At 51.5% G+C, this 12,028-nt stretch overlaps 1 protein-coding gene across 1 annotated transcript in view; it reads left to right on the top strand.

Moving 5' to 3' along the window:
• Positions 1-12,028, top strand: part of TGFBI (transforming growth factor beta induced) — a 33,172-nt gene that overhangs the window by 3,538 nt on the left and 17,606 nt on the right. Inside the window, exons 2-3 of the mRNA XM_072728548.1 lie at positions 1,397-1,495; positions 11,276-11,340. Coding sequence (XP_072584649.1) covers positions 1,397-1,495; positions 11,276-11,340 — 164 coding nt within the window. The remainder of the gene's footprint in view (positions 1-1,396; positions 1,496-11,275; positions 11,341-12,028) is intronic.

The raw sequence follows: 12,028 nt of genomic DNA, 5'->3' as shown, positions 1-12,028 counted from the left end.
TTGAGAACTGCCTACGTTCCTGCAGCCAGCACAACGGGGGTGGTTGGTGCAGCTCTTGCCAAAGAACCTGCGTCCTCCCGGCAGCAAGTGACGATTACAGAGTACATTTTTAAAGTAACAGAGGGAGTGGTTTGTAAAAGTGACACCTGAATTTCTTAGGACAAGGAGGTTCTGTGGAAGCCTCAGGCTCTTTGCCTTGCTGTCCTCTGGCTTGTGCTTGGGCGGATGAACTTCCCGCCTCAGGTCAGGAGGACCCCCTCCCAAATGTCACAACACAGCCACAGCTAGTTCCTCTCCCCACGGGCTCCTGATGAAGATCCTCCCACCACATGGCCTGAGCATGGTCTGGATCATGACTTGGGACGTTGATTAAAAAAAAACAAAACTGCATGGCTCCAGGATGGACGCTTCTCAGCAGAACCGTGGGCACTGCAGTCAGCTTCTCCAGACTTCCTGAGGAACTCCTCTGAGTGGGTGGTCCTGGGAGCAGCATTTTCAGCAAGGTCATTCCAAACTCTTTCTTCACCCTGACCCCGTGCTAGGACTCATCTGGAATGTAAAAAAGAACAAGGCAGGGAACCTCGTCCTTTGGAGGATAATTGGAAAAAATAGAGATGTGTACTCTGAACAGTGTTGGATTCTGTTTGGTACCAAGCATCAAATAAGGGCCATATTGCAAGTGAGAGGCGCACAGAAGTGTGTCACCTGGGCACTGGAGGAGGTCTTCCTGGGGACAGCGGAATCAGGCTGGAGCCTAAGTAGTAAAAGAATGAGAGTCCAGTGGGAGAGTGCTTCCTAATGAGGTCCTGACTATGGTCACCATGGTTGTGTTCAGAGCCAAGCCCCTGGCCTAGGAACGCAGAGCATGTCTATGTGGAGCTGCTGGGGGTGCCGGGTCCAGGCCTTGGCCTCCCCTCAGGACAGTGGGGCTGGCTATGTGCTCCGGGGTCCTGGGTCAGAGCCTTTGGACATTTTGGTTCCGTGGGGCTTGGAGGTACTGAGAAAGGCTGGGAGCTTCTCTCAAAGCTGCCTTGCTTCACAACCATATGACTTAAACTAGTTTCACAACCTGTTATATGTGATCTTAAAATTTTAAGATGCTTTTATCTGTGCGTATCAAGTATCTGTGTCAAAGAAGGATACTTCGGTGAATTATGTCAGTGTGTGAGATAACACTTGGCCAGAATTAAATTTGGTAGGAGACTTGCAGAGGCACTGGAAATTGATTGAGACAGTGTCTACCCCTGAGCTACCCACCAAAACCAACACTGAGATGACTGTCCCTTCTCCATATCTAGAACATTCTAACAACCTGGGAGGGCCCACGTGGTGGGAAGAACATGGTAGTGGGGCAGACATGCTGCTCATTTTGCCAACACCACCGCTTTCATTTCAGCCCCAACGTGTGTGCCGTGCAGAAGCTCATTGGTACCAACAAGAAGTACTTCACCAACTGCAAGCAGTGGTACCAGAGGAAAATCTGTGGCAAATCCACGTGAGTATCCATAACCACTCAAGACTACCAGCCACCAAAGTGGCCGCCCTGCATGTCTGGCGGCAGCGGGGCCCCTGGGCCTGGGCCGGCCTTCTGAAAGGTTAGCCTGCGTCAGGAGTCATGAAGATGCGTGTGCAAACGTGTTGGGGAACTGTTGCTGGGGAGTGGCCTTTATAGCAAGCTGGCCGATTTGGGTTCGTATGTTTAAGGCTCCTGAAGGGACCTGGATGTATTTTTCATGGCTGATGGGGGATTATAAGAAGCATGAAATACAGAGTGTGCCTTGGGGGTGGGGGTGGGGGTGGGGTGTGGATGCTTCTCCATGCTCACCGAGTGGTAGAAAGCCGGTGGAGATGCTCCCGGCCTGGATCTCTGGGCAAGAAAGCCCATGGGTGAACTTACATACCACTCCTGCTCTGCTGCCATGAGATAAACATCTCCCAAAAGACTGGGTACCGAGGAATATGTGTGTTATGAGGCAGAAAAGCATAGGCTCAAGACTCCCCCATTCCAAGGCTGGCTCTGCTACTTACCTGGGCAGGTTGCTGCACAGCCGTAGCCCTCAATTGCCTCATCTGCCGGATGGGAGTAACTAAGGATTCCCTTATGGGTCATCACGAGGACGTACAGTGATGGAGATGCAAAGCTGAATAGGGTGCCTTGCACTAATAAGTGCTGTTATTGTGGATCTAAGTCCTGCAGACAGAAGTGAGAGTGCCAGTGGCGTAGGGACCATTGTGCTTACGAAAGGGCTTGTGGGTGGCAGCACCTGGGGAAGTGGCATTTGCCCCAGCTGCCTTGCTGCCTGTGGAAACAGGGTGGCATGTGTGTTCTAACAGAATTCCCCAGCAACCCAATCTGTTTTAGCACTACGAGTCAACAGCAGCTCTCAAGGCTGGCTCTGTGCTGCAGATGGGAAGAAGTGCTAATGAGAAGCCTCCTGAGCCACTTGTGAGGGCCTGACCTTCCTCTTGTCTGCAGAATAGGAAGATTAAGAGCCTCTAAGCCACTGTGTTGAACTCCTTCCCATGCTAGGGATTTTTAAATGTATTGCTAGGGACATTGCTTTTGAGTAGACCTGTCTTCCCACTTCAGAGCCTGTTGGAGGAAGAAAAAGTGCTCGTTCCTTAAAATGGACCTAGAAAATAAATATCCCCGCTTGCAATTCTGATTGTCTTAGGCAATTATGGATCCTGGTATGAATCAAGAGAAATTGGGGGGATGCCTGGGTGACTCAGTGGTTGAGTGTCTGCCTTTGGCTCTGTCCTGGGACCAAGTCCTGCATCAGGCTCCTTGCGGAGAGCCTGCTTCTCTCTCTGCCTGTGTCTCTGCCTCTCTGTGTGTGTCTCTCATGAATAAACAAATAAAATCTTTAAAAAGAGAGAGGGAGAGAAATTGGGGTCATGGCAGAGCTGGGGAGACACCAGCAGCTCCCTGGGAGCTTGCATAGGGCAGACCCATGACTGCTGGCTCCTGCTTGACCATACCCAGCCTCAAAGGTGAGGGGTGAGTGAGCTAATAGGACACAACTTCTGCATTCAGTGAATCAACACCCAGCAGTAGTTCTTGCTGCCGTGGACAAAAGGAGATTATGCGAATTCCATACCATACATTCTTCCTTGGTGTCCCCAGTTAAGCAAATCAAAAAAAGTCTATAGTACTGTTTGATTTTTTCCCCCGTGTATGTGTATTATCTGCTCAGTTAAACAGTTAATTAATTCCTTAATTAAACATAGAACAAGGCTGCATATAACTGCTTCTCAGAAGATGACTGAAGAAGACCGGTACCAAGCAAACAGCTCTTCTCCATTCCAGAGCCTTTGGGTCTCAGGAGTTCCACATTTTTGTTAGTCCCAATTTCCCTAAAAAGTAAGACCTGCTTGTGATGTCAAGCTGGCAGTGGGGCGGCATTTGGGTGGCCTTATGTGGGGGCATTGGCCTGACCAGTTGACAGTAGCTTGGTAACGTTGCCCTGCTGTGCCCCAGCTGACACTGCTGTCAATGGTGAGTCATCTTGGCTCGCTGGTTCTTGGTACCTACACCCTTCTCCATCTGTGTGCCAGGACAGGGCACAGCCACGCAGCTGTGTGTTGGCAAGTGTTCTCAATGACCCATTCTTCCCTCTGGGCAGGCATGGCTCTGAGACAGTGGTGATGTTGTGGTACAGCAGCCGCAGTGGGCTGTGAGTGGGAAAGGGGTATAGCGTGGGGTCACACAGCTCTCAGAGCCTAGTTGCAGATGCTGACAAGGGCTTATAAAGCCAGAAGGGGATCGTGTGCACATTCAACTCCTCCATGTGGCCATTGCTTTGGGCCACATCAAAAAGAGGAAATGAGGATAGGAAAATACAGGCTGATATAAAACTGCACAATCCAGGACAAGAGGGTCCCTTCCTGGAACATCATGTGCAACGTCAGGAAGGTGGAGCTGACTTGGAAGAGGTCCAGAGGACGCAGGGAGGGAAAGGGGAACTCATCCTTATTGTCAGGGAACTGAGATGGATTGGCCTTGAACCTCACTTATGGACGGGGACAGAAACCCATGAGAGAGCTGCCATCGGTCCCCCAGGAGTTCGGTGCCATAGGTGGTCAGAAAGGGAGGTGGAGAAGGTGGCTGGAGATGACATCAGCCTTGTGAAAATGGATCCCCAGGTACATTTATTTGGGTCTAGACCATACTGGGAAATGGGGGGCATAGCTGTGGTTGGAGCAAACAGGACTGTCTCCATGGGGGGCCAGCTTGGGCAGTGAGAATTTTCTCAGCAAGACTCTAGGGAAGAGGCTGGAGCAGAGGTGTGTGTTAGGGTGCAGGGAGGCAAAGTATCACAGGGCAAGAGGCAGCACAGGTCACCTAGGGGAAGAAGCATTGAAATTTGAAAGGAGGCAAATGGCACCAAGCCCAGGGCTACAGGGTGAAGACTCTGCAGTGTCCAGTCACACAGAGACCCAGAGCCTGGAGCCATTTGTCTGCTTCTGTGAGGCCCTGGACTCCTGCTCCATGGAAGGAGGGAGGGGACCAGCCACACTCTGTACTCCAGCCGGAGGACACTACATTGTCTTCAGACAGTGGATTTTCTGCAGTTCCAAGGAGAAAAGAACCTGAGTCTTTGGTGCCACTTGTCAAGTCTCCCATCTGGATTTTATTACAGGACGTGGTTACCAGTGGGCCCCTATTTAGCGATGTGAGTGGATTTTATTACTTGCAAATTCACATTAGCTTTTATTCCAGATCCTGAAGAGCACCAGAGTGCTACACTGGTTAATCAAACAAAGAGGGCTGGGGGTGAGAAGGAGACAGCATCCCACTCTGTGACTCCAGGCCCCAGTCTGATCAGTCACCATAAAAACTTTATGTGCAGCAGCTTGAGCGATGGTGCAGGAAATTGTGGTCAGGAAGCCCTGCTGCCTCCCAACAGGCCTCCTTTGTGTGAGCCCCACGAGGTGGAGGCCTACTTAGCAGCCAAGTCAGATCGGGGTTGAGATCATGGGGATGTAATAGTCCTAGCCGGAGCTCAGACGTCCTGCATGTGTGGCACAGGCGCCACCAGCGGGGGAGCCGGCAGGTAGGGCCGGTAGCTGTGCATTCCCCAAGCCTTGAAGTTGTTTCGTGAGCAACAGTACATTCCTGAGCTCAGCAGCCGTTCTGGAAAGCCGAGATGAGGTGGCAGGGCACACCCGTTTTCCTAGGAGCAAGCCTTGCTCTGTTCAAGGGCTGAGATATTAATTCTGCTTCCGCACTGCGTTCAGGCTTGAAGATCCAGCCTTTACCGAAGGCAGCTGGGGTAGGGCTGGGCCTTCCCATCAGCTGGCACAGCTCTTTCCAGCAGGTCTCGTGCTGGCAGGGCCGCCAGGGACGTCCGCTATGAAGCCAAAGAAGAGCCCTCCTTTTCCTCCTTTCCTGTGTCCCACAACCTTGGTCCCTGATGACAGAGAGAAACCAGCCGGGGATGCCAGGCTGTCCCCAGGCCCATAGCAGCACTTCCTTCCCTGTTTTACATTCCTTGTGCAGCCACGTGGGACCCCATGGATAAAGTCCTTCCAAGCAACCGAGATTTGACATGTACCTTGCACCAGGGGTTCACCCAACACCTTTGTTGTACAGGATTTCCTGAAGGTTCTGTCCCACTCTGTAAATTCCAGGGAGGTGGCTTAGCTGACAGGGGATCGTGTTCTGGTGAGTATTTCCGTGACTCCTTGTGCCGTCTGGGGTAATGCCCCGTGGTGGGCAGAATAACGACCCCCTACAGGTGTCCACATCCTAATCCCTGAACCTGTAACTGAAGGAAAAAGAGCCTCTGGTTATACAATTAGGTTAAGGATCTTGGGAGGCGAAGATTATCCTGGTTAACTGGTGAGCTCCGTGTGGTAATAAGGGTCCTTATGAGAGGGAGGCAGGAAGGCCAGAGCCAGAGAAGGAGAGGAGGTTGGAGTGATGTGACCACAGCCTCCAGAAGCTGGAAAAGACAATACCTTCTCCCCCAGAGCCTCTAAAAGGAATACAGTCTTCGATTTTAGTCTCTTAAGGCCGCGCTCTGGGTCTGACATCCAGAATTGTAAGATGATAAATTTGTGTTGTTCTAACCACTGGATGTGGGATTATTTGTTACTGTAGCAATGGGGAACCCATGCAGGCCCCATCTGTTGCTTTCTGTAGGTGGTTTATGGGGGAATCGTATTGTCACACTGTGATTTGATTGGTGAGCTCATGCAGGACGTTGCTTTCAGTAAAGTTACTAACCAAACTTCAATTCTCATTATACCTGGAGTTTTTCCAAAAAAGGCTCAACAACTGAGCACTTAGTATATATCAACCTGGGTGGCTCAGCGGTTGAGTGTCCACCTTTGGCTCAGGGTGTGATCCTGGAGTCCTGAGATCAAGTCCCACATCGGGCTCCCTGCATGGAGCCTGCTTCTCCCTCTGCCTGTGTCTCTGCCTCTCTCCCTGTGTCTCTCATGAATAAATAAGTAAAATCTTAAAAAACAAACAAAAAACCAACCCAGCAGCTGTTAGTCACATGGAGAGATGCATAAGTGACCAGCCCTATAAGGCCTGAGTGAATCGCCCCACGTAGCTGTCTACAGCCCTAAATTCCCTGCCTGAGGGTCCCAGAGACAAGGCCTCCAGAGGGGCAGCAGAGGCCCTTTTGGCCCAGAGTCCCCAGCCTCCTCCCGGCTGCTCACCCCCATCTGGTGATCATTCTGTTCCCCGGCTGCAAGGGGACCCCCTGCTCAAATAAAGGGCATGGGAGCTGAGGAGACGTGGCCAGTGTCCAGGAGCCCCCAGAATGCCCTCGCACACTACATACAAACAGATTGTCATCAACAGCATAAGGACAGTTCTTAAAGGCTCTGTCCTCCTCATGGCCAAGCCTGGCCCTGCTCAGCGGTGGGCCCTTTGGTGGAGGACATGGGGTTAACACGAGACCTTTTTCATCAAAAAGCTCAAGATTTTGATTTTCTAGTGGAGACTGAGGAAAGCTCGGCTGAGCTTCCGAGGTCGGGAGAACAGAAAAGGGGCCCCTGGGGGCCGGCAGTCCATGGGGATGGCTTCCTGGCTAGACGACAGCAGGCTGCGCTTGCTCCGTGGTTCTGCTTGGAAATCATGACACGCTGAGTGGTTTACCTTCTGTCGCGGGAACCTGGCTCTCGGACTGCATCCCTTGCTCCACCTACTTCCAGCGTCTGGTTAGTCCTTAGACATTTACGGCCCTGACAGCCGGCCAGGACCGCAGCGCACGCTTGGAGGCAGCGATGGTTTTAACCCATTATATCAACTTCTTGGAAAATTGTTTTGGGGAAAGAAATACCAGTGCTTCTGTCTGCATCTGATCATGAGTAACACTCTGGAGGGGACTGGCACAGAGCCTTCCAGCCACCTCTAGCCTTAAGGCCTTAGATTGACACTCTTTGCCTTCTTTAAATGTCCTTGTAAGGGGCACCTGGGTGGCTCAGGGGTTGAGCATCTGCCTTCGGCTCAAGTCATGACCCCGGGGTCCTGGAATTGAGTCCCACATCGGGTTCCCCACAGGGCACCTGCTTCTCCCTCTGCCTGTATCTCTACCTCTCTCTCTGTGTCTCTCATGGATGAATAAAATGAATAAATGTGAATAAATACATAATCTAAATGCCTTTCTAAATTGGGCATTTAGATTTTTTTCTTCACCTTCTTCTTCACCTTCACCTTCACCTTCTTCCTCAAATGGTTCTTCTGACCAGGGAAACTGGATCAAGAATATTAGTGTCTCACTGTCCTAGAGATACTCTTTTTCTGACTGAGGTTTTTACTTATTGGACTGTGTTAGGTCAAGGAGAAGCCAGGAGCCTCTCATCAGAGAGGTTTTCCATGATGAGATTAGCTTCAGAAACCAGTAGATTGGTCCTCTCTACACAGGGAGGCCAAGGCACTGGGGAGATACAGATGGAGGCTCCTGTGGTTTCCATCTTTCCTATGTTCATCCTAGAGAGAAGGTACCAGATACTCGACCCTGTAATGGCATCCAGCTCAACCCCCCACAGCATCTATTCTTTTCAGGGCGAAAGCCCAAGGAGAATGGCATGCTGGGCTGAGAACAGGCGCTGCTAGTCTGGAAAGGTTTGGTCAAGACTGTCTCAATGGGCTATCTTCTCAATCTGTAATTTCCAGCTGCTCTCTGCTTCTCTAGGGCCACATAGAGCAGCTGTGAGAATAGCTGGTATTGTAGGGACAGTTGGGAGTAGGGAAACTGCTAGCAGAGGAAGCATCTCAGCCCAGAAAGCTGCCAGGCTGGAGATGAGAGGCATGACTCACACCTGCACGCTTAGAGACGGCCAAGGATGTCAGACTGTTGCAGCAGGAAGGCAGAAGAGGGAAAGGCCAGCAGGGCAGGAGGATGAGAAGAAAGCTTCCTGGCAGAGCCTTGCTCATGTAACCAGGAAAAAGCCTTCGGCTGGTGGATCGACTTCTGGCGATGGCAGTGGGCCACCCATTTCCAGCCACCATGGGCCTCAGGTGCAGAGCCCACCTGGAAAGGCACAGTGGGTGCTGATAATGGGGGGTCTGGATCACAGAGAGCACCTGTGTCCTCTCAGTGTCAGATCACTCTGCTTTCCCCCAATCTGTGCATCACCAAGAACAGTGGAGAAGGGATTAGACTTGACCAAATCCCAGGAAGTTCCCAGGTCTGTCCCTCCCCAGCTGTGATCTGGCCCTGAGAGCCCTTGCAGCTTTCTGGTTCTCTCCGAAGTATTCTTCTCCACACTGAGACTTTTCTACTTATATCTATCTGTCCTCCTCCCAGCCCCTCAGCCCCATTTCTCCCCATACGACCCTCCCACCCCATCCCCCAATGAACATATAGGGACTAGGGAATTCACACTTAGGGAGTTAGCTTTCTCTGTCCTCAGTGGAATCCTGTTGAGGCCTCCTGAGCTGTGGAGCTCTCTCTTGTTTTTTTGAGATTGAACCTAAAAGCCAGCAGCCTGAAAGAAGAATTGTTGGCCAGCTCAGCTGAGGGGAGAGGGGGTCCAAGGCAGGGAGTGTGTAGCACCCATACGCACGGGGGCCTCTGGGACAAGGAGAACTTTGAGAAGACCCATCCTCCAAGTGTGCTTCTCTAGTACCAGGGAGTGTCACCCAAGCACTTTTGGAAAGAAGCTAAACTTTGGTGGACTTGACCTTAATCCTGCCTCTCCAACCTCAGCCACAGAGCCCTGGTGTTTATCAGATAGGCCCTGGGCGTGCCCTGGGTCTATGGCTATGGGCCTAAGGCTTGGAGCTCTCCCTAGGTTTAGCTGGGAGAAGCCGTCAGACACTCTCCTTTGAAAGAAAGCTTCTCTGCCCACCAAGGAATAATCCTAGTGACTAGAACCATGAGTGTGAGATTAGAATGAATCTTGGAGATCGTCTCATTTAGCCTCACCTCATTTCACAGATGAGGCAACTGAGGCCCTGAGAGAAAAGTGGACCTTCAAGGTCCCTTTCGAACCCTGTTCGTTAATGATGGGTCACAAGCCAGGTCCCCTAATTCTAGAACTCTTCCTATGATACCATGTTGCCTTTGAAAAATTGTATATTGGTCAGATCTTACTTTTGTTGCAAAAGAAGACTTTAGTTTCCAAAACGAAAATTGTGGGTCAGTCAAAAGGCAAGTTCTGAATCCATTTAGCCCTTAAAAGTAGAGACCTTATGGGAATGGGGATGAAAGGTTAGAAGAGAGTAGGATGGGGGAAGGCTGGAGAGTAGGAGGACGAAGTGGATAGGGGGATAGAGGGAGCAGGGCAAAGAGGGATGTGTATGACTTGTCAAACTCCTTAACCATTTCTGGGGGGACCCACTTCTGGCAAAGTGATTCTTGTAGCTGGAGAATCCTAGCCAATCTGTCTCTGAAACACCCCCTGGACAAAAGACGAACTAGGCTTTGTCTTCTCACAACTCAGCAGGGCTTCCCTGAAATGACTCCAATTGAATTAAAGGAGCAAAATGCCTGAGCACATTGGGAGCACCCTGCCCGACTCCAGAGCCCTGTTCCTTCCCCAGTCTGCCTGCCTGTCTTCCGAGGTCATCCTGGGAGAGCCCCACAGTGGGCAGGTCTGTGGTAAAATTTGCTGCAGTTTAAGTCTGAGTTATCTCCTATCCCGAAGGGTGAGTCCCTGGACAAGGAGAAAAGGGACAGGACACTGCGTCTGGTCCCGAGGCTGTCAAAGGACGCAGGCTGGCCTTGCACAGGACTTGGGGAATAGATGAGAAGCAAGTCTCTCTTAGGTATAAGCTTTGAGACACAGACTTCCTTGTAACAGGATTTGAAATTCTGTCTTTTGGGCTTCCCCCGAATATTAGGTTAGCCGAGGCTGTGTATTTCAGACCTCCAGAGGACAGTAATTATTCCATCATAGGCTGGCCTGAGTTGAGAGCAGAGAAAGTTTTAAGTTTTTCTGCCAAATGATTTCAGAGTTTAAAACTGTATAAGTGCCAGTCTCCTTTTCATCCAGATGCCAAGGAATCTCACAGACTGGTGGTATCAGTTGCCTCCTGGAAGGACGATGGGATGGTTGAGGGATGGGGTTGGAGGGGGAAGACTGTGCGATATAATCCTTTGCACATTTTCATTTTTAAACCATATAAATGTTGTTATTGATTAAGATTTTGTTTTCAATTTAAAGAAATGGGGAAAGAGGGGAGCTTTGTTTTTATTTTAATTTTAGAAGTTGTAAAGTTTGATTGTCAAGACCAGAAACCTTAATGGTCATCTATGTGCTGTCCCTCTTGGTTAGTGAGTCAGGGAGCTGGATGAGCATGAGCGATGGAATCTGGTGACCACTGAAGGATACACACATACGTTTTACAGACGGGGCAACGGAGACCCAGGGAGGACGCAGGAGACCCTGGAGGCCCAGGGAGCAGAGGTCCCGGTTGGTTAGTGGCAGACTCAACCGGAACAGATCCAGGGCACCCCCTCCTGCTCCCTGCCGCCTCTCAAAAATGCTACTCAAAAATGCTAACCATGGTGTTTGCCACATGTGGTGCTGGCGATACATTCCTGGTGGGTGTGTTTTCTAATCCCCCTATGGAACGTGCTGGCACAGTCCCAAGTGGGATTGCCATAGGGATGACAACCATTGGGAATGTTCTAGAAAGCTGAGGAGTGACAAGTTCCTTGCTCGAGAATGGTCCCCTCCGAGAGCAGGATGTCCTATGTCCTACTGTCATTTCCCTTCCTCTGTCTGTGGAGGCCCCTCTTCCTGATAGCAGTGAGGAGGACGGATGCCCTGTCTGGACCTCACGTGTGTGCCCCTCTCCCTGCAGAGTCATCAGCTATGAGTGCTGCCCCGGGTATGAGAAGGTGCCAGGAGAGAAGGGCTGTCCCGCAGGTGAGTAAGCTGGTCCAGCCCACTGGTGCAGACTGCAGGGGGAGGGAGGTGGGGAAGGAGGAGCCCAGTGGGAGAGGCCTTGGGGTCCATCCATGTGGGGGTCTGAGCACCAGGGCTGCGTGGACATCCTCCGCTTGCTCTCTGGCTCCAGGCTCCAGGCAAGGGCCCGAGGGTGGAATCTGAGGACCGGGAGCTTCCTGCACTGCTCCTTCCTGTGCAAGCTGACCTCCTGATGAGGCTGGTGGAGCAGACTCCGAGTCCAACTTGCCCAGGCTCGCCTCCCAGGCTGGGCTGCTGGCCTTGCTCGTGGGCCTGGGCATGATTCCCATGGCACCCACATTTCTGCTCAGCTCTGTTGGAGAGCCGGCTGCCTGTGCCAGGCTTCCCCTCCTCCCTCCACTGGAACTCTGTCCTTTGGATCCCACGGGGGGGGCGGGGGTAGGGGGTGGAGGGGGTGGCCCAAGCCTGGCAGGCTTAGCCACCATCAGCCCAGGGAACCACGAATGGCCACAGGGCCAAGGTCTAGGTGGCACCTGTGAGTTCTTTCAGAGGCTTCCCTTCAGGCACATCCTCTGGGACTATGCAGAGGGGGTGTTTTAACTTTGAAATATTTGTTGTTTATTGCTTGAGAATGTGGGACGAACTTAACTTAAAAGGAAGGGGCAGTTCGGTTGTTGCCAAGGTCACA

This window comes from Vulpes vulpes, chromosome 12, assembly GCF_048418805.1.
Source record: "Vulpes vulpes isolate BD-2025 chromosome 12, VulVul3, whole genome shotgun sequence".
Lineage (NCBI taxonomy): Eukaryota > Metazoa > Chordata > Mammalia > Carnivora > Canidae > Vulpes > Vulpes vulpes.
The sequence above is the reverse complement of the archived record's forward strand: the minus strand, read 5'-3'. Positions and strand labels throughout refer to the sequence as shown.